Source organism: Manihot esculenta, chromosome 10 (assembly GCF_001659605.2).
Source record: "Manihot esculenta cultivar AM560-2 chromosome 10, M.esculenta_v8, whole genome shotgun sequence".
Classification (NCBI taxonomy): Eukaryota; Viridiplantae; Streptophyta; class Magnoliopsida; order Malpighiales; family Euphorbiaceae; genus Manihot; species Manihot esculenta.
Window position 1 is genome coordinate 21,681,621 of NC_035170.2, and position 23,707 is coordinate 21,705,327.

At 38.1% G+C, this 23,707-nt stretch overlaps 1 protein-coding gene across 2 annotated transcripts in view; it reads right to left on the reverse strand.

The window, feature by feature from the left end:
- The window catches only part of LOC110624223 (nucleobase-ascorbate transporter 6), a 42,447-nt gene that overhangs the window by 15,840 nt on the left and 2,900 nt on the right, over window positions 1-23,707 (reverse strand). For both annotated transcript variants that reach the window (XM_043960794.1, XM_043960793.1), the window contains 5 exons: window positions 21,759-21,859; window positions 21,612-21,687; window positions 21,395-21,454; window positions 20,901-21,085; window positions 20,587-20,689 (listed from right to left, as the gene is read on the reverse strand). In XM_043960794.1, the coding sequence (XP_043816729.1) occupies window positions 20,587-20,689; window positions 20,901-21,085; window positions 21,395-21,454; window positions 21,612-21,687; window positions 21,759-21,859 (525 nt within the window). The remainder of the gene's footprint in view (window positions 1-20,586; window positions 20,690-20,900; window positions 21,086-21,394; window positions 21,455-21,611; window positions 21,688-21,758; window positions 21,860-23,707) is intronic.

Below are 23,707 nucleotides of genomic sequence, written 5' to 3' on the forward strand. Positions count from 1 at the left end.
GTTTACATGGAGCAGCCTCCAGGTTTCACTGATACATCTAAACCATATCATGTTTGTCATCTACGCCGTTCACTATACAGTCTTCGTCAAGCTCCACGCCAGTGGTATAAACATCTGTTCTCAGCCTTAATCAATCAAGGGTTTCGAGTCTCTCCTGCCGATTCCTCTCTATTTTGCTATGACAAGAACAATATCAAGTTATTTATCCTTGTGTATGTGGACGATATTATCATGACCGGTACATGCAGCCATACTTTAAATCATATTATTTCCTCTCTCAAATCTGAGTTCATGTTGAAAGATTTGGGCACATTGGAGTATTTCTTTGGTATGGAGGCAACTTGGACTTTTGTTAACTCAACAAAAGTATATCCTTGACTTGCTTCACAAAGCAAAGATGGGAGACTGCAAGGGAATCTCCACACCAGCAACTCCAAAAGATAAGATGTCTGCTATAAAAAGCTGCCCAATGAGTGATCCCATGTTATATCGGAGTATAGTAGGTGGATTGCAATACTTGAGTTTAACCCGACCCGAGTTCTGTTATTCAGTTCACACGGTTTCTCAATTTCTTCATGCTCCTACTAAGGATAATTGGTGTTCGGTTAAGCATATATTGAGGTATCTCAAGCACACTGTTGGTCATGGTCTTTACATCTCCAAATCGGCAAATACATATTTGAATATATATACTGATGCTTATTGGGCGAGTGACATTGATGATCGCAAGCCTACCACATGTTATGCTATTTTCATGGGCACAAATCTCATATCTTGGAATTCTAAGAAACAACAAACAGTTGCTCGTTCATCAACAGAGGCTGAATATCGAGCTATTAGTCTTGCTGTCACTGAATTAACTTGGATTCAGTCAATATTGCATGATATTACTTTCCATTCCACCAAAACTCCCAACTTGTGGTGTGATAATATTAGCGCAATGCTCGGACGAAGCACTTGGAAATCGATTTTCATTTCGTTCGTGATAAGGTGCAAAAGAATGAAGTCAAAGTACAGTTTATTTGCTCTAAAGATCAATTAGCTGACATTCTGACTAAACCATTATCCAAAATGCGGCATCAAACTCTAATGCAACATTTAACAATTTGTCCTGTCCCTACAACGCACGAATTGAGGGGGCGTGATAAGACTTAGAGTTGTGATAAGGTTTAGAGTCAGATAAGGTTAGAGTTGTGATAAGATTTAGAGTTATGATAAGGTTTACAGTTGGTTGAGATAATATTTGTTATTCATACAATCTGTATCCAACTCAACCACTGGTATATACTATATAAATGTATTCTATACAGAAATACAAATAACAAATAGAATTCTCAATACCATAAATTTTCTATAGCTGCAAGTGGGTATTTTGAATAAAAGAAAAGTCAGATGGATTAATTGATCATTATAAGGAGCGGCTGGTAGCGAAATGTTATAATTAACTTCCTAGGATTGATTATAAAGAAACATTCTCTCCTGTAATTAAACCAGCAATATTCTGAGTAATTTTATCCATTGTTGTGTTGAAAGGTTGGCAACTCAATCAATTGGATGTATCCAATGGTTTTCTGCATGGTGCGCTTGATGATGTGGTTTTCATGGAGCAACCACCAGGATTTTTGAATTCTCAATCACCAAATCATATGTGCAACTCAAGCGCTCCCTTTACGGTCTTAAACAGCAACCGCTACAATGGTATAAGTGTCTCACTTCTGTACTCACTCAATTTGGTTTTGTGATTTCTCATGCCGACTCATCTCTATTGATTTTTAATCGGAATGGTGTTGAGCTCTTTTTGTATGATATATGTGAACGATATAATTTTGATCGGCTCATCAAATACTACAATTCGTAATGTGATTACTTTACTACATTCTCATTTTCAATTAAAGAAATTGGGTGAATTAAATTATTTCTTGGGAATTGAAGTAAAGAAAATACCCATAGGCTTGCTTTTGTCTCAAAAGAAATATATTGTAGATATATTGGAGAAGGCAAACATGACTAGTTGCAAAGGGATTTCAACTCCAACAGTTTTGCAAGATGCCACACTTTCATAAGCTTTTCGTGATCCTACTCTGTTTTGGCAAATAGTAGGTAGTCTTTAATATCTCTCATTCACTCGACCAGATATCACATATGCAGTTAACAAAGTAGGTCAGTTCTTACATAATTCGGTTGAATCTCATTGGATAGCAACAAAACGTATACTGAGATACTTGCAGCAAACTATTGATTTTGGCTTAACTATCACTAAAGATTGGGGTTTCGATCTACATGTATACTTTGATGCCGATTGGACTTCTGATTCTGTAGATAGAAAGTCAACGTCCGATTTTGCTATCTTTCTTTGGCATAATCTAATCTCATGGGCTTTGAAGAAACAAAAGATTGTGGCTCGCTTGTCAATAGAATCTGAATATCGTGCCATTGCTTTAGCTATAACAGAAGTCACATGGCTTCAATCTTTGTTTCGAGAAATTAAACTTTCTGTTTTGACTCCAACACTTTGGTGTGATAACTTGGGTGCAACATATTTGTCTCAAAATCCAATCTTTCACGCACGAACTAAACACATTAAGGTGGACTTTCATTTTGTGCGTAATAAGGTTCGTAAGCTGATATTTTGACCAAGCCGTTATCAAGACAACATCATTATACTCTTCGAGATAAGTTATCAATTCGTTCCTCAACGGCTTGAATTGCGGGGGAGTAATAGAGATAAGCTACAGCTCGAGATAAGTTACAGCTAGTTAACATAATTCTGTTTTATGATTAGCTGTGTTGTATTTTAAAAATATACAAGACAAGTTTCTGTTGTAAATTTTCTATATATATATACAGCTAAATATTAATGAGAATCAAGTCTTCAATTCTTTCAAACTTCTATTCTTTCTATATCTGATTAGAGACCGATGATAGAAGAAAAATTATAGAAATAAGAAATACAAGAATAGAAAAAGTAAATGCTCGATAATAATATAAATGAAAAATAAAAAAAAAGTAAGAAAATGTGGGAAGAAAAAGAATGGATAAAAGGAAAAAAATTGAGAGAAAGTAATAAAAAAAAATTATAGAAAAAATAATGAAAATAAAAGAAGAAACAAAATGAGAGAAAGGAAAATGAAAGAAAATAATTGAAAAAGAAAAAATATGAAAAAAAAGGAAAAATAAAAAAATAAAAAAATAATGAAAAAATGATAGAATAAATAAAATGAGAAAGAGAATTGTGGTGGTAATCACGAATTATTAACAGATTTAGCTATGTATTTGCAATCGATTGTTGCTTATCAAGAATTTTGAATTTTGTTAAAAATGTATTAATGGATTTTAAATCGATCAACAAGTGAAAAGAAAAGGTAAGTTTTAAAAGAAAGAAGTGCATATTTTTTTATTTTAAATTTACTGATAAAATTTTATATTCATTAATAATACTAAATGTCTATTAATAATATCAATAACCTTTTTCGTATTGATAATATTTTGCATTCACCATCTGTTTCACGCAATTTGGCATTTGTTTCACATTTGCACTTTAGAATAATATGTCTATTGAGTTTTTTCTTGAATTTTTTCTTTTGAAGGATATCCTCACAAAGAGAATTATTTATAAAGGTTCGAGTAAAGACGGATTATACAATCTTCCGATGTTTCTGTTTCTTCCACAAGCTAATGTTTCTACCTTTCTTATTGGCATGCAAAATTAGGCTATGCTAATTCTCGTTTGCTTCGTAGTGTTATTTCTTTGAGTAATTTAGCTTGTAATAAATTTCAATTTGTTGAACCTTGTGATGCATGTTCATCAAGTAAAATACATAAACTTTCATTTTCAGAGTCAGATTTTAAGGCTACCAAGCCATTAGAATTGATTTATTCTGATGTTTGGAGGCCTTCCCCTATCTCTTTTGTTGATGGTTATCATTATTATGTTTTGTTCTTCGATCATGATAAAGGACTGTTTAGACTCCATCAGGAGTTTTAACCAATATCGTTTGGCTAAGACGAAATAAGAGAAAAGATAGGTTAGAAGATGAAAAGTCTTATTGAAATTCCTCAAATATTGAAAAGTAAGTTTCTATCAGTCAAGGGAGGTTATTTACAATAGAAATAAAACCCTAATATGCAAAATTACGAAAATACTCAAAATATCCAAAAAATAATTAAAATGCAAAATTGACCCCCTAAACGATGGAATTTCTATATCAAACTTTTGAAAGTCGTGCGTCTCGAAAATTCCCTTTTCGAAAAGCTATCGTGGGTCTTTATCGGACGTCGACAGCAAAAGTTAGGTCCGGTCCAAGTCTGCTGTAAAGTTCAAGGCTAGTTGCTCCATATCAGATCATTTTTCTAAATATTCTTGGGTCTATTTCTTAAAATAAAATTCTGAAATTTTACCAACGTTCATTTATTTTTGCCAACTTGTGAAAAAGTACTTTAATGAATAGATTAAAATATTCCAGGCAGATTGGGGGGGAGAGTATCAAGCTTTAACCGGTTATTTACGAGAAAATAGAATAACACAAAGAGTTTCTTGCCCATATACTCCCGAACAAAACGGTTGTGCAGAGAGAAAGCACCAACATATACTAGAAACTAGTCGCTCCTTATTATTTCATGCAAATATGCCCTTAAAGTATTGGACATATGCTTTTGATTGTGTTGTATATTGTATTAATCATTTACCCATTAAGCCAAACTTTAATATGACCCCATACGAAATCTTATTTTACCAAAAACCAAATTATCATAGTCTTCATGTTTTCGGTTATGCATATTACCTATAGTTAAAACCCTATGCTAAATATAAACATGATTCACGTTCAACTAAGTGTGTGTTTCTTGGTTACAGTAAGGTGCATAAAGGTTATTTCTGCCAAGATATTTTAAGCGATAAAATTTATGTCTCACAACATGTGCAATTTTTTTATCAGGTGTTTCCATTTCGATTGTTCAAAGAGAAGTCAGCTACTAAATCCAATGCTTCCTTTCAATTGGGTCTTCTTATACCACTCAGTGTTCAACAAACCAAAGGAATTTTGGGTCCTTGTCCAGGCTCACAACGGCTTGTCATTTCATCAACTACTCCTACAGTTGATCAAAATACAATCACTTCACAAGAACAAAGTGTAATACCCGGCTTGAGTCCGGCATCGGAATTCCTATAGACCGGTGGAATCTCGAGTGTCGGAACCCTCGAGAAGGGTAAGACATATGTTTTCATGTGTTTTTAAGAGTTTTGAATGTTTTAAAGTGTTAAAGGAAATGAGTTTTGATAGAAAAGCAACAAGGGAGAAATGCAAAGGTTCGGCCGCCGAAGGTCACTTTCGGCCGCCGAACATTGCATGGTTTCGGATTCACGTTCGGCTGCCGAAGGTGGTCTGGCCAGCCACCTATAAAAGGGCCAAGGGTCAGTGGAAGGAGGATATTTCTCCTCCACTTGCAGCCAGAGGTGAGTTCAAGCCCCTCCCAAGTTGACTTTCATGTTTTTCATGTTTTTCACCAAATCTTTCACAGTTTTTAAGAGTTTTGGTGTGTTTTGAAGGTTTTGAGCAAAAATAGTAAGTTTTGAAGCTTGGAGCTTTGGAAGAGGTTTTCTCCCTATCTCCACGTTAGGATCACTCATCCTCAAGTTCTTAAGGAGGTAAGGGTTGATCCTGAACTTCTTTGATGGTTTTTGAAGGTTTTATGGGAGTTGGATGGGTAGTATGCATGATTAGGTTTAGGTGAAGGTTTTGGGAGATGTTTGTGTTCAAGCATGTTAAGTGTTGTTTGATGTGTTTGTTTGAGGTTTGAGGAGAGGTTTAGACCTCTTTATGCATGTTTTATGGTATGTGCTAGTTGGGAGTAGTTGATATGCATGTTGGGTAACTTTTTGGGTGAGTTTGCATGAAACAGAGCAAGGTTCTGTCCACTGGACAAAGCCAGGTTCGGCCGCCGAAGGAAGGTTCGGCCGCCGAACCCCTTGTGGAGGCAGTTTCGGCTGCCAAAGCTTGCCCCCGAACATTTGGACTTTCGTCTCTGGAGGCAAGGTTCGGCCGCCGAAAGTGCCGCCGAAGGTTGAGGTTCGTCTCTGGACGAGACTTTCGGCTGCCGAAGGTGCCGCCGAACATGCATGAGTTTCGTCTCTGGAGAGGGGTTTCGGCCGCCGAACATGCCGCCGAAAGTGCCCTGTCCAGCTTTCTTTTACATGTTTTATGTGAGTGTTTTAGGATCTTTTAGAGGGCTTTTGGGGAGTTTCTTAGAGATGTTCTTGAGTTCATTTGGTCCCTCATTTGAGTCCACCTGTGTAGGTACGGACCAGAGGAATCAGGGAAGTCAGCAGTAACCTGCAGAGTTAGTTCAGAGTCAGCCAGAGGTGAGTGGAACATCTCTTTTCAGAACTAAAATGCTTTTAGCATGTGGCATGCATCATGATGATTATAGTAGGTTGATTGCATTAGTTTCACGAATATGGCGCATTGCATTGCATAATACGATGGATATGATGAGATGGATAGACCAAGGCGACCCCAATAGCCCCAACTCTGTGTAAGACCTGGCCGGGCCAGGCAGCTTTCTGTAGGTAAGACCTGGCTAGGCCAGGCAGCAGATTATCGTAAGACCTGGCCGGGCCAGGCGAGCAGAGTTTGTAAGACCTGGCCGGGCCAGGCAAAATTGAGGTTGTAAGACCTGGCTAGGCCAGGCATCCTCCCAGTGGGAATTTTGGTGGTCATGTCTGTCCTTGAGATGAAATGTCTGTGATGTGATGCATTTCATGAGATCATGTTTTCATACCATGTTTTCTAGTTCTACTCATTGGGCTTGTATAGCTCAGCCCTCTCCTCTAACCCCAGTTGTGCAGGTTCAGAGTCCAGAGGGAGTTCAGCAGGGTATGGAAGAAGAGATATGTAATAGCTAGTATGGACATGTATTGTAAAGAGCTAGTGTACAGTGTATCGACTTGTGCTTGACTTATAAGAGTTGTAATCCCTTTGTGTATACACATGATCAGTTTATGTGTACATATTTGCATTGTATGTTTATGAGAAAACCAGGCTTAACAGTATGAATTTTATCCGCCTAGAGCAATGAGGAGCTCTAGTAGGGATTATGATAGAAGAGATCTAGTGCATGCACAGGTTAAGCCTTGGAGTAAAGAGAAGTTTTATGTGTTTACAAAAAATGTATGATCATGTATGAGATGTCACAGGTACACAGACAGTATAGCAGGCTTACTACGGGTCCCGGCGACCTTAAGTCGATCTGGATCCTAGTGCCGATAGCAGTTCGGTTTTTGGGCTGTTACAGATTGGTATCAGAGCCCTAGGTTCACATGATCGGACCTATAGAGATAGAGTTGGGCTCATAGAGGTTTAGTGGGTCAAGCACAATATGAAAACATGTCCACTAGGATAGGATGTTTGTCTTGCCTCTATGCTGATGTGCACTGCCATGATTTATGCATGTGCATGCTTTTATATGTGTTATGTTATGTGCTGTTTTCCAGAACGTTACGATGCGAGGAACTCGTCGATCCGCGAGATTGACTGGAGTCCCACCTGTAAGTGAGGAAACAGCTGCTCGTCCTCCTGCATTGCCAAGGGCAAGATCTCAGAGGTCAAGCAGGGAAGGAACGTCAAGAGACCCTAGAAGGTCTTCTGACGAGAGCAGAAGAGGCGTAGGCAGAGGGGAAAGAGTAGAAGAAGAGAGAGTGGCTAGGGAGGAGGCTCATAGTAGAGATGAAAGTATGGGACTAGGAGGAAGGTCGGAAGAAGGTATGGGGGAGTCTCAGGGAGGCGCACAGGCCTCGGGGTTTGGCTATCCACCCTTTCAACAGGGTCCAGGGTATCCGATGGAAGGCACGTCGGATTACTCCAGCTTTGCCCCATATCCACCCTACATGCCGTATATGCCCTATCCTTCCTTTTATCCACCATATCACATGTATCCACCCCCACCTTTTCATCCAAGTTCAACATCGCCTGAATCCAGAGAAACAGTACCGCCACCACCACCACCTGAACCAGTAGCCCCTGTTGTTGAAGCACAACCCAGTTCTTCAGGGGGAAGTAAGGTGAAGATGACGGAGTACTTAAAGTTTAATGCTCCTAAATTCAACACGGGAGATGATCCCTTTGAGTATCTCAGTGCAGTTAGAATGATAACAAGTGAGTTGGGAGCAGATGATAGTAGAGCCATTGAGATGGCAGGGTTCACATTAAAATGCAAGAAAGCCAGAGAATGGTTCAAGAACTATGTGGACCCCAGAAGAGACAGTATGACATGGGAAGAGTTCGCCAACGAATTTGCTGGGTGGGCTTTTCCTGACAGTTCCAGGGAGCTAAAGGTTGTGGAGTTCGAACAGTTGAGACAGACGGAGGAGATGAGTGTTGATGAGTATACAGATAAGTTCCTGGAATTGTTACCATACGTGGGTCAGGCGTATGATACGGACCAGAAGAAGGCAAAGAGATATGCAACGAGGCTTCATCCCAGGTATTTCTCCTTGATCCTCCATGCAGAGAAAGAAAGTTTCCACTCGATTGTGGATGCTGCTCGAAAGATGGAGGCCAGTGCCATCAGTCAGGGAGTAGTCAAGCAATAAAAGGCACAGGCTTCTGGTGGTAAACCAGGTTCCTCCTCACAGAGTATGGTCAGTGCGAGCAAGAAGAGATGGGATAAACTCAAAGGAAAGAGAGGCAAGTTCTGGAGTAGGATTAAGACGGGTCTGGGAATGAGTAGCGGCTCCAGCTCTGGCGCCGATGTTCCAGTGTGCAATAGGTGTGGGAGACCGCACAAAGGAGCTTGTTTGTTGGGATCGAAAGCCTGCTATAAATGTGGGCAGGAGGGACATTATGCACGGGAATGTCCTCAGGCGACTTTGGTTACACCATCCCAGCAGATGACCTCAGGCAGTGTAGTACAGTCAGCAGCTTCAGCCCGACCACCAAGCAGTGGCAGAGGTAGAGGAAGAGGGGCAGTCTCTTCATCAGGGATGGGTTCCCGAGGTGCAGGTCCGTCAGCTCCAGCACGGATTTTTACCATGACTCAGCAGGAGGCAGACACTTCGAACATAGTAGTGTCAGGTAATCTCATCATTGGGTGTTCAGAGGTGTATGCTTTGATGGAGCCCGGTGCTTCTCACTCTTTCATTTCTTCTAGAGCCGCAGAGAGGTTGGGTTTGATAGTCTCCGAGTTAGCGTGTCCTCTCTGGGTCAGTTGACCTAGATGTGACCCATCATTGGCAGAGTCAGTCTGTCAAGTCAGTCCAGTGTGTATAGAGGGTAGATACCTTCCAGCTGACCTTGTGGTTCTAGAGTTGGCAGATTTTGATGTCATTCTAGGGATGGATTGGTTATCTACATATAATGCTACTTTGAACTGCAGAGACAAAGTAGTCAGTGTCAGAGACCAGGATGGGTCAGAGTGTGTCTTCAGAGGAGACAGGAGAGGGACACCTAAGGGTTTGATATCAGCCCTCCAGGCTCGTAGGTTGTTAAGTAAGGGTTGTCAGGGGTTCCTAGCTCATGTGAGAGAGCTAGATAAACAAGTTAGGGAACCATCCTCAGTACCAGTGGTTTATGAGTTCCCAGATGTATTTCCTGAAGAGCTTCCAGGACTACCACCTGATAGGGAAATAGAGTTCGAGATCGAGTTGATGCCTGGTACCAGACCGATCTCTCTTCCTCCCTACAGGATGGCACCAGCAGAGTTGAGTGAGTTGAAATAACAGTTACAGGATTTGGTAGACAAGGGTTTCATCCGCCCGAGTACCTCACCTTGGGGTGCTCCAGTACTGTTTGTCAGGAAGAAGGATGGACCTCTTAGACTTTGTGTTGACTATCGGCAGTTGAACAAAGTCACTACCAAGAACAAGTATCCTTTACCCAGGATCGATGATCTATTCGACCAGCTGTCAGGAGCATGTTGTTTTTCGAAGATAGATCTGAGATCCGGATACCACCAGTTGAAGATCAGGGAAGAAGATGTATCCAATACTGCTTTCAGGACTAGATATGGGCATTATGAGTTCCTAGTAATGCCGTTCGGGTTGACTAACGCCCCTGCAGCATTCATGGATCTCATGAACAGGGTTTTCAGGGAGTACCTGGATCGTTTTGTGATCGTCTTTATAGATGATATCTTGGTGTACTCCAGAAATGCAGAAGAACATGCCCAGCATCTACGGATAGTTCTCCAGACCTTGAGAGAGCATGGCTTGTATGCCAAGTTCTCCAAGTGCGAGTTCTGGCTAAGGAGCATTGCCTTTTTAGGACATGTAGTATCAGAGGAAGGAATAGCAGTTGATCCCAAAAAGGTAGAAGCAGTAGCCAACTGGCCTACACCCACTACCGTGATCGAGATCAAGAGTTTTCTGGGTTTGGCAGGCTACTATCGGAGGTTCGTTCAGGACTTCTCGAAGATAGCTGCTCCTATGACCAGACTGACCAAAAAGAATCAGAAGTTTGTATGGTCAGAGGATTGTGATGAGAGTTTTAAAGAGTTGAAGAGACGGTTAACTTCAGCACCGGTGTTAGCTCTGCCAGTCAGTGATGAAGAGTTCACAGTGTTCTATGATGCATCCCGAGTGGGATTAGGTTGTGTGTTGATGCAGAATGACAGAGTGATAGCTTATGCTTCGAGACAGTTGAAGAAGCACGAGCTGAACTACCCGACACACGATCTGGAAATGGCAGCTGTTATCTTTGCACTTAAGATGTGGAGGCATTACCTCTATGGGGTACAGTGTGAGATCTACACGGATCATAAGAGTCTGCAGCACATCTTGAGTCAGAAAGAGCTAAACTTGAGGCAGAGACGGTGGGTAGAATTGCTCAGTGATTATGATTGTAAGATCCAGTATCATCCGAGTAAGGCTAATGTGGTAGCTGATGCCTTAAGCCGGAAATCACTTGGCAGTCTGTCCCACATCACAGTAGAAAGAAGGCCGGTGGTGAAGGACTTCTACAGGCTCATGGATGACGGGCTACAGTTGCAGGTATCTGGTACAGGTGCTTTAATTGCACAAATGAGAGTTACACCTGTGTTTCTAGAGCAAGTGGCTCTAAAACAGCACGAGGACCCTGAGTTAGTAAAGATTGCCAGGACTGTTCAGTTTGGCAACAGTGCAGAGTTCAGATTTGACAGTGAGGGGATTCTTCGCCATGGTAAAAGATTATGTGTACCAGATGACGCCAGTTTGAAGGCAGACATTATAAGGGAAGCTCATAATACGAGATATAGTATTCACCCTGGAGCCACCAAAATGTATCAGGATCTGAGAAAGGTGTATTGGTGGCCAGCAATGAAAAGAGAAGTGGCACAGTATGTGTCAGCCTGCGAGACGTGTCAAAGGGTGAAGCTAGAGCACCAGAAGCTGGCCGGAATGCTTAACCCACTGCCGATTCTAGAGTGGAAATGGGAGAATATAGCTATGGATTTTGTAGTGGGGTTACCGGCGACGTCTAACAGACTAGACTCCATATGGGTGATTGTGGATAGACTCACTAAGTCTGCCCACTTCATTCCAGTCCGGAGTAACTATTCTGTAGACAAGCTAGCGTAGATATATGTGGACGAAATAGTAAAGCTGCATGGAGTTCCAGTGTCGATTGTATCAGATAGAGGACCTCAGTTCACCTCCAGATTTTGGCGGAGTCTGCAAACTGCTATGGGCACAAGATTGGATTCCAGTACTGCTTTCCATCCGCAGACAGACGGTCAGTCAGAGCGGACCATCCAAACTATTGAAGATATGTTGAGAATGTGTGTGTTAGACTTTGGCGGTTCTTGGCGGCAGCATCTACCTCTAGTGGAGTTTGCCTACAACAACTGTAACAGCCCGGAAACCGGTACCCCTCTTGTAACGGTCCCAAACTGCTCGGCGCTAGGATTCGGATCGGCTTAAGGCCGCCGGAACCCGTAGCAAGCCTGCTAAACATCCTGAAACTCTAGGTATAATCCCATACATGATCAAACTTGCCTGAAAACTTAAACTTTGATCTCATAAAACCTTTAAAACTTATTTTTCTTACATCAGCTTGACCTATGCATGGAAACATAGAACCTCCTACTAGATGGGTCATCAAGCTTGCTTCAAAACATATCCGCTTTGGGTCAAGGGATTGGAACCCTTTCTTCCCTCACGGCCATTCAAAACTCATAACATTTAAAACATTTTCTCAAGATCATGCATAACAAAAAGGGATTTACCAACACTCTAGGCAAAGCACAATTCTATACATCTCATGCTACAACACATGGCATATCTATACTTTTCTTAACTTGGCTCTATCTCTTTATAACATTACTCTTTCTATTCTTTCATATCCCTTACATACATGAGGACCATACATCAAGTCCATCTAACATGTCCATATATCATCATTATCATCATGTCCACCACTAAGCTAAACAACATACAAAACATACATAGCATTACATAACATATCATCTCTTTAGTAACTTCCTTACATATACATATAACATATCTTATACATAACAGTACACAACTAAACTATTACAACCAAACATGGCAACCCATGCTTGAACCTCTTCTATCCCATAGCTTACTCTGACTGAACTCTGGCTTGACATACTCTGGCCCTGCAAAACTGGGTTAAGGGAATGGGGTGAGCTACAAGAGCCCAGTGAGTAGAAACAGAGAAAAACATTTGATTTAGTTCCTCCATTTTTAGGTATATTATTATGCCTTTTATTGTTCCACCCTTTTTATGTATTTTATTATAAAGACATTTAAATCAATTCAATTATTCTTCTTATACATGCATTCATGAAATGCGTCATATCACAATTATAACACAACAAACATCTCACCCCCGCTTGAGTTCACGCTAGCAAATCTCTTCCTCTTGCGGGTGATTTTAGAGGGTTCACGTAACGTCCTTCCCCTCAGGGTTAGACATGACCCCAACATTCCCTCTGTCAAAACTTGGCCCCGAAGGAGCTCTCATGGGGCTTTCCTACATGTACTCGCCCGATTGACAAAGACTCATTGACAGACTTGCGGGCTATTGAGGTCGCCTTGGTCCACCCATCACATCATATACATACATAGCACATTATGCAATGCATCACCTTCGTGAAACTAGTGCAATCATCCTATAACATACAAACATGGTGCATGGGCATGGTGAACTAGTGCAAACATCCTATTACATAACATGATGTATGAGTATGCTTTAAGCATTAGATTTTCTTAAAGAAAAGATTAAGTTAGTTCTACTCACCTGAAGCCACTGCTCAACAAACTCAGGGTCAACTAGCACTGAAGCTAGACACCTCTCCTCAGGTCCAATCCTACACAGATGGACTCACATGAGGTACTAAACACATACTGACAACTCATAAGAAACTCCCCAAAAACCCCTCTAAACATCACTGAAACATGCATAGAAAACAGCCATGAAAAGGCTGGACAGGCACTTTCGGCGGCACCTTCGGCGGCCGGAAGTCTCCTCCAGAGACGAAACTCGGGTAGGTTCGGCGGCACCTTCGGCGGCCGAACCCTCACTCCAGAGACGAAAGTCAGGCACTTTCGGCGGCCGAATCATTACCTTCGGCGGCCAAAAGTCTGCTTTCAAGCCACAACTCAACTTTCGGGGGCAAGGTTAGGCGGCCAAACCTATGCATCCTCAGGCACGTTCGGCGGCCGAAACCACCTTCGGCGGCCGAACCTGAGTTCATCCAGAACTCAGCCTTCGTGCACATCAGCCTCCAAAAACCTTCCAAAACACCCCAAACCTCACGTACTCTCTCCCAAGCATGCATACACACTCCCACAAGCAAAGAGAGCAAAGAAACTAACTTAAACTCCTCAACACATCATCACATAACATACATTGGGCATAAAACCCACAAAAGCCTAAACATGCATATCTACCCATACTCAAACATTAAAACCTTCATAAAACTTACTTAAAACTTCATGAAAACTCAAGGGAAACAAAGATCTACACTTACCTCTTGAAGATCGAGGGTTGGTGCGATCCCTAACTCGGAGGTGTGGAGAATCCAAGCTCCAAAAGCTCCAAGCTCCCAAAACTTCTACTTCAGCTTCAAAACTTCAAACCAAGGGTAGATCTTATGAAAACTTGAAGGATTTTGAAGAGAAGACACACAAGCAACCAAGGGAGGGCAGAAACTCACCTGAGTTCGAGAATGGGGAGAAAACTCGCCCATTTCCGATCTGAGGGCCTTATATAGGTGGCCTGGTCATCAACCTTCGGCAGCCTAACGTGCCCCCTAAACTCATGCATGTTCGGCGGCCGAACCTCACTTTCGGCGGCCGAACCTTGGCTTGCTCCCACAAGACTTTCGGAGGCCAAAGGCGCTCCCGAAGCCTTCACATGTTCGGCGGCCGAACTTCACTTTCGGCGGCCGAACCTGGCAAACGCCTCCTTGGTCTTTCCTCTTCAAAAACTCAACTCTTTTCTATTTAAAACCATAAAACACTTAGAAACATTTTAGAAAACCTTTCCTTTACCCTTGCTCTACCCCCCAAAGAGGATCCGACACCCGAGATTCCACCGGACGGTAGGAATTCCGATGTCTGAACGAGCGGGGTCTTACAACAACAGCCATCATGCTAGCATAGGGATGGCCCCTTATGAAGCTCTGTATGGAAGGAAGTGCAGAACACCTGTTTGCTGGGAAGAGGTTGGAGAGAAGGCTCTTGCAGGGCCAGAGTTAGTGGAGATTACCAGCAAGTTGGTGCCTATGATCAGAGAGAGGATCAGAACAGCTGTGAGCAGACAGAAAAGCTATGCAGACATTCGTAGGAAGCAGATAGAGTTCCAGGAGGGGGATACGGTATTGCTAAAGGTGTCTCCAATGAAGGGAGTGGTTCGCTTTGGAAGAAAGGGTAAATTAGCCCCTCGATACATTGGTCCCTTTGAAATCTTGCAGAAGATTGGAAATGTGTCGTATAAGCTGGATTTACCTGCATCGATGGAACGAATTCACCCGGTATTCCATGTTTCTATGTTGCGGAAGTTTGTGTCAGATCCAGAGAAAGTGCTCAGTGAGCCTGAGATAGAGATCCTTGGGGATCTCACTTATGAAGAACAGCCAGTACGGATCTTGGACACCCAGATCAGAAAGCTGAGAAACAAGGAGATACCAATGGTCAAAGTCCTGTGGAACCACCACAACTTAGAAGAGTGCACTTAGGAGACTCGGGAGTCCATGCTCCAGCAATACCCATATCTGTTTTAAGGTTAGTTTTTCCCCTTTTCTATGTGTTTATGTGTTTAGTTGTTTGAGGAACATTCGGGGACGAATGGTCTTAAGGGGGGGAAGAATGTAATACCCGGCTTGAGTCCGGCATCGGAATTCCTGTAGACCAGTGGAATCTCGAGTGTCGGAACCCTCGAGAAGGGTAAGACATATGTTTTCATGTGTTTTTAAGAGTTTTGAATGTTTTAAAGTGTTAAAGGAAATGAGTTTTGATAGAAAAGCAACAAGGGAGAAATACAAAGGTTCGGCCGCCGAAGGTCACTTTCGGCCGCCGAACATTGCATGGTTTCGGATTCACGTTCGGCTGCCGAAGGTGGTCTGGCCAGCCACCTATAAAAGGGCCAAGGGTCGGTGGAAGGAGGATATTTCTCCTCCACTTGCAGCCAGAGGTGAGTTCAAGCCCCTCCCAAGTTGACTTTCATGTTTTTCATGTTTTTCACCAAATCTTTCACAGTTTTTAAGAGTTTTGGTGTGTTTTGAAGGTTTTGAGCAAAAATAGTAAGTTTTGAAACTTGGAGCTTTGGAAGAGGTTTTCTCCCTATCTCCACGTTAGGATCACTCATCCTCAAGTTCTTAAGGAGGTAAGGGTTGATCCTGAACTTCTTTGATGGTTTTTGAAGGTTTTATGGGAGTTGGATGGGTAGTATGCATGATTAGGTTTAGGTGAAGGTTTTGGGAGATGTTTGTGTTCAAGCATGTTAAGTGTTGTTTGATGTGTTTGTTTGAGGTTTGAGGAGAGGTTTAGACCTCTTTATGCATGTTTTATGGTATGTGCTAGTTGGAAGTAGTTGATATGCATGTTGGGTAACTTTTTGGGTGAGTTTGCATGAAACAGAGCAGGGTTCTGTCCACTGGACAAAGCCAGGTTCGGCCGCCGAAGGAAGGTTCGGCCGCCGAACCCCTTGTGGAGGCAGTTTCGGCTGCCAAAGCTTGCCCCTGAACATTTGGACTTTCGTCTCTGGAGGCAAGGTTAGGCCGCCGAAAGTGCCGCCGAAGGTTGAGGTTCGTCTCTGAACGAGACTTTCGGCTGCCGAAGGTACCGCCGAACATGCATGAGTTTCGTCTCTGGGGAGGGGTTTCGGCCGCCGAACATGCCGCCAAAAGTGCCCTGTCCAGTTTTCTTTTGCATGTTTTATGTGAGTATTTTAGGATCTTTTAGAGGGCTTTTGGGGAGTTTCTTAGAGATGTTCTTGAGTTCATTTGGTCCCACATTTGAGTCCACCTGTGTAGGTACGGACCAGAGGAATCAGGGAAGTCAGCAGTAACCTGCAGAGTTAGTTCAGAGTCAGCCAGAGGTGAGTGGAACGTCTCTTTTCAGAACTAAAATACTTTTAGCATGTGGCATGCATCATGATGATTATAGTAGGTTGATTGCATTAGTTTCACGAATATGGCGCATTGCATTGCATAATACGATGGATATGATGAGATGGATAGACCAAGGCGACCCCAATAGCCCTAACTCTGTGTAAGACCTGGCCGGGCCAGGCAGCCTTCTGTAGGTAAGACCTGGCTAGGCCAGGCAGCAGATTATCGTAAGACCTGGCCGGGCTAGGCGAGCAGAGTTTGTAAGACCTGGCCGGGCCAGGCAAAATTGAGGTTGTAAGACCTGGCTAGGCCAGGCATCCTCCCAATGGGAATTTTGGTGGTCATGTCTGTCCTTGAGATGAAATGTCTGTGATGTGATGCATTTCATGAGATCATGTTTTCATACCATGTTTTCTAGTTCTACTCATTGGGCTTGTATAGCTCATCCCTCTCCCCTAACCCCAGTTGTGCAGGTTCAGAGTTCAGAGGGAGTTCAGCAGGGTATGGAAGAAGAGATATGTAATAGCTAGTATGGACATGTATTGTAAAGAGCTAGTGTACAGTGTATCGACTTGTGCTTGACTTATAAGAGTTGTAATCCCTTTGTGTATACACATGATCAGTTTATGTGTACATATTTGCATTGTATGTTTATGAGAAAACCAGGCTTAACAGTATGAATTTTATCCGCCTAGAGCAATGAGGAGCTCTAGTAGGGATTATGATAGAAGAGATCTAGTGCATGCACAGGTTAAGCCTTGGAGTAAAGAGAAGTTTTATTTGTTTATAGAAAATGTATGATCATGTATGGGATGTCACAGGTACACAGACAGTATAGCAGGCTTACTACGGGTCCCGGCGACCTTAAGTCAATCTGGATCCTAGTGCCGGTAGCAGTTCGGTTTTCGGGCTGTTACACAAAGTCCATCGGTTGTCAATTTGCAACAACGGTGGCAGTTTGAATCTTCACCATCTGATGTTCTTCCTTTACAAGCAGAGTTGTCTCCTCCTGCTCGTGCACCTGTACCGATCAGAATGCATCCAATAGTTATTCGGTCTCAAACAGGTTCTCTAAAGCCAAAGTTGCATCTTCACCAACTAGAGTACAATCACTATGTTCCAACCTATTATTCCAAAACAATTCTAAATGAGAATTGGCATGCTTCGATGACTGAATAAGTAAATGCCTTACTTCAAACAAGAACGTGGGAACTTGTTCCTCGATCCCTAACTACGAATGTCATTGGCTACAAGTGGGTATTTTGAAGAAAAGAAAAGTCAGATGAATTAATTGATCATTATAAGGCGCGGCTGGTATTGAAATGTTATAATCAACTTCCTGGGCTTGATTATAAAGAAACATTCTCTCCTGTAATCAAACTAGCAATAATCTGAGTAATTTTATCCATTGTTGTGTCGAAAGGTTGGCAACTCATTCAATTGGATGTATCCAATGCTTTTCTGCATGGTGCGCTTGATGATGTGGTTTTCATGGAGCAACCACCAGGATTTTTTGATTCTCAATCACCAAATCATGTGTGCAACTCAAGTGCTCCCTTTACGGTCTTAAACAACATACGCTACAATGGTATAAGTGTCTCAGTTCTGTACTCACTCAATTTGATTTTGTGATTTCTCATGCCGACTCATCTCTATTGATTTTTAATCGGAATGGTGTTGAGCTCTTTTGTATGATATATGTGAATGATATAATTTTCATCGGCTCATCAAATACTGCAATTCAGAATGTGATCACTTTGCTACATTCTCATTTTAAATTAAAGGAATTAGGTGAATTAAATTATTTCCTAGGAATTGAAGTAAAGAAAATACCCACAGTCTTGCTTTTGTCTCAAAAGAAATATATTGTAGATATATTGGAGAAGGCAAACATGACTAGTTGTAAAGGGATTTCAACTCCAGTAATTTTGCAAGATGCCACACTTTCATCAGCTTTTCATGATCCTACTCTGTTTCAGCAAATAGTTGGTAGTCTTCAATATCTCTCATTATCACATATGCAGTTAACAAAGTAGCTTAGTTCTTACACAATTCAGTTGAATCTCATTGGATAGCAACAAAATGTATACTGAGATACTTGCAGCAAACTGTTGATTTTGGCTTAACTATCACTAAAGATTTGAGTTTCGATCTACATGTATACTCTGATGCCGATTGGGCTTCTGATTCTGTAGATAGAAAGTCAACGTTCGGTTTTGCTATCTTTCTTTGGCATAATCTAATCTCATGGACTTCGAAGAAACAAAAGACTGTGGCTCGCTCATCGATAAAATCTAAATATCGTGCCATTGCTTTAGCTATAACAGAGGTCACATGGCTTCAATCTTTGTTTCGAGAAATTAAATTTTCTGTTTTGACTCCAACACTTTTGTGTGATAACTTGGGTGCATCGTATTTATCTCGAAATCCAATTTTTCACGTACGAACTAAACACATTGAGGTGGACTTTCATTTTGTTAAGGTTCGTAAGCTGATCTTTTGACTAAGCTGCTATCAAGACAACGTCATTATACTCTTCGAGACAAGTTATCAATTCGTTCCTAAACGGCTTGAATTGCAGGGGAGTAATAGAGATAAGCTACAACTCGAGATAAGCTATAGCTAGTTAACATAATTCTGTTTTATGATTATCTGTGCTGTATTTTAAAAATATACAAGACAAGTTTCTGTTGTAAATTTTCTCTCTATATATATACAACTAAATATTAATGATAATCAAGTTTTCAATTCTTTTAAATTTCTATTCTTTCTAAATGTGATTAGAGATCGATGATAGAAGAAAAATCATAGAAATAAGAAAGATAATAATAGAAAAAGTAAATGCTGGATAATAATATAAATGAAAAATAAAGAAAAAGTAAGAAAATGTGAGAAGAAGAAAGAATGGATAAAAGGGAAAAAAAAAAAGGGAGAAAGTAATAAAAAAAATTATAGAAAAAATAATGAAATTAAAAGAAGAAACAAATGAGAGAATGAGGACAATGAAAGAAAGGAAAATGAGAGAAAATAATTGAAAAGAAAAAAATATGAGAAAAAAATAGAAAAGTAAAAGTAAAAAAAATAATGAAAAAATGATAGAATAAATAAAATGAGAAAGAGAATTGCGGTGGTAATCACAAATTATTAATAGATTTAGCTATGTATTTGCAATCAATTGTTGCTTATTATTTTTTAAAATTAAAGCAGATTTTTTCTTTTTCTTTTAATTTCATTATCAAGAATTTAAAATTTGTTAAAAATATATTAATGGATTTTAAATCGGTTAGCAAGTGAAAAAAATAAATAAATTTTTTAAAAAAAAGCCCATATTTTTTTAAAAAAATTTACTGATAAAATTTTATGTCCACCATTAATAATATCAATAAATTTATTGAATTTCAATCTGTTAATAAATTTTAATATTATTTTTTTAATTTATAAATTTAATGGTGAATAGATTTCAAATTATAGAGAAAAAATAAGAAAATGGAAAAAAAAGGAAGAAAAATGACAAAAAAAAAAGAAAAAGTAATAAAAAAATTATAGGAGGAAATAAAGGAAATAAGAAAAGAGGGGAGAACATTAGAGAAAAATAATAATGGAAGAGAAGAAAATAAGAGAAAATAATTAAAAAGAAAAAATGAAAAGAAAAAAATCGAACATAAGAAAGGAAAATAATAAAAGAAAAAACAAAGAGAAATAGAAAAAAAAGATAAGTGGTAGTGATATATTTTTAAACTTAAATTATAATGAATTTAATAATAGATTTGCAATTTATTGTTAAATTTAAAAAAAAAATATATTTTTCTTCTATTAAAAATTACTATTGAATTAAAATTTAATGGTATCGATGACTTGGTGTTTTTTATTTTTTTATCAAATCCATTTCAGCACTACAATAAAAAGTAAAAATAAATTATTTTGGAGATTTGTGTATAAAGAGAGATTGAAGGTGTGAAAGCTTCCGCATTATGTATAAAATATATTATTTTAAATAATAATATTTTGGAGCCTAAAATAAAATAAAATAAATCAAACCTCAATAGTGGCAACCACAGAAGCCGCCATCATTAAAAATGCATCGCCAACTTCAAAAGTGGGGTAGCCCCATTGAAATGGATTTATCATTTGTATATTTATCCTGCATATATTTCAGTAAATATTTAGATATTTTTTATGAAAATTAATTTATATTTACAAAATATTTTTTCTGTATATATATTAAATTTTTAGACTATTAATTTTGCTAAATATAAAAATTAAAAAAAATAATAATTTATTTTTTAAAAATTTTTTCAAAATTAAACGTTTGGTTCCAAACAAAGTTATAAAATATTTTCGGTTAAACTCACCAATGTGCAGCGCTAATGAGGCCAGTACGATAAGTACGACAGCTGGTTTGTCTTTGTTGAGATGTATTATCATGTATACCTGAAAGAGTCATAATGTGTGCAGCGGCCCATGCAAATGCGATGGAGATTGTGACGCCCATTCGCCTACCTATATTTTTTTCTGATTTCCAAACATGGGAAGCCAACTGCTTGCAAACAACAAAACACAAACTAAATCATAATGTAAGATTCGGTGGATAGCCCACTTCGAATCTGGTAGTAAATTTACATTACTGCTCATTTATGTTTGTACAAGAAATTATTTAGTGGCTACAAAGTATGAATAAGATGTTATTATCGATTAATAAAATTAAAATTTTATTATTAAAATATATTATTAAATGAGTTGATTAAAAGAAAATAACAACTAGTTTACTGAATTATTTTTATTCATAAATAATGTGATCAGGCGAAAAAATAAGAGATGGAGAAAAAAAGATAGTGATGTGAGTCACCTGTGTTGAGGAAATTAGGGTAAACGCTGCTAGGAGTCCAATTTCAATACATTTCACCAGCTACAAGCATGCACCCAATGAAAGAAGGGTCATATCATGCATAAATTAATACTGAAATGGACACAATAGAACATGCAATTTCATTTAATTCTTCCATTTTTTCCATTGCAAAATTTCTCAATACACTGTTCAAGAATCAAGTTTGCATATCAATTACCTGTGGGAATCCACGTTTATAGAGCTCGAGTCCGGTGAGACTAATTAGAGGAATAGAAACCACAAATCCAATGCGACTGGCATAAGCAGAAAAATTATAGTTAAAATAAATTAATCATAAATTTTTAAACAGTATTAAAATCAATACCTTGCGAAGATCACTCCGAGACCAGAGAAACCAATGATGATTTGGAGGATGGACCCAATAATACTTGCTCCTTGTATCCGTCTCATGCATAATTTAAACCTCTAAAAAAAAATCAATGCAAATAAATTGTTAAGGGTGATAGTTGGTGGATTCGATTTAAAATTAAATTGAATTAAATAAATTAAAAATTAAAATTTTAATATTTATAAAAATTAAATTGAATCGATTTTAAATAAAAATAATTGGTTTGATTTAATTTTTTTATTAAAATAAAATTGAATTAAAATAATTTAAATTTTTAAAATTAAAAATTAAACTAAACTGAAATAATTAAAAAATTTAACTAAAATTTTAAATTAATTTAGTTAAATTGATTCATACGAATACAAACTCACCCATTAATATCAGTATTCATGGCCCCCTATAAATTGTGAATAGGAAAAATTACATATAATATTAATTAGTATTATGAAATTTTATCTCATTTTAATTATTCAAATATTGGATAATCTAAATGACTACATACTAAATTTTTAGAATATTTTAAAATAATATTATTTAATATATATTAACAAATTAGTATAAAATTAATATTATAAAATAAAAACAAATATAAAAGAACGCTATACTGAATTAAAAAAGTTAATGACATTTTGTTATTTGAAAATTGTCTCCAATTATATCTACTTTAGCTTATATTAATTAATTTTAAAATCGTAACACCACCTACTATTTATTTGAAATTAAAAATTTTATAAAAAAATTCATTTAATTGTTTTTTTATAAAAATTTTATTTAAAATAAAAAATTTAATTCTTTTTAATTTTAAAAAATTTCACTATGTATAAAGATAAAATTATTAAGCATTATTTGCAAGATTTTATTTTAATTTTTCTTTTGTAAAATTATTTATGTTGAATGAAGGATATAAATTTTAAAATATAGATAATTTTTAAACAAATTACAAATAATAATTTTATTAAAATATAGCACTGCTATTAGTTTCTCCTTCCAGTGTACTTCACCCTCACAAAATGCCATCCTTTTCTTATAAGACATTGCGGTATCATATAACACTGTTGTTGATTTCTTTCACTAAAAAAAATCCTAAAAACAAATATATCATAAAAAAAAATCTCTTAAAAATAAAGGTCTCATTAAGATAAGATTCGAAAGAGCAAATCAATAAAATCAATTCGAAAGAATAAGACTTAAAAGGATAGATCATTAAAGTCAAGTCAGAAGGGTAAGACTGAAAGGACAGCCCACTAATATCAGGCTGGCAGAGTAAACTATTACCGTTAAGTTGGAAGGGTAATGCTGAAAGGGCTTATCACTAAAATCAAGTCAGAAAGGTAAAATCGAAATGATAGACCAATAAAGTTAAACTTTTTAAAAGGAAAACTAGTAAAATTAAATTCTTTTAAAAGAAAAACCATCACGATCTGATCTTCCAAACTAATAACACTAAAATTACATCTTCCAAAAAGATCAAACTTTCTAAAAGAAGAATTTTCAAAAAAAAAATTACGAATGTCAAACTTTTCAAAAAATCAGTCTGTCAAAATTAGACTTTTTAAAGGAAGAATACTAATGTTAAATTTTTTAGAAGGTAAAAAAGTAAACCATTCAAATCAGACCATCAAAATCATATTACCGCAGCACTGTACAAATTTAAAGCTTTTTTATATTAAAAAATAATATAATTAAAAAATTAATAAAAAATTTTATATTTTAACTAAAATAACTATCGTTCAGAGAAATGGCTGAAAATTATTATTTTATATATTTAAACAATAGCTATAATTTTAAAATTCAACTCTATTATTAATAATTTATTTTTTAAATAATTTATTTATTTATATTTTTATTAAATATAAAATAAATTATTTATTAAAAATATATAATTATATATATTGAAAAAATTAATTTAATTTACATAAATAATT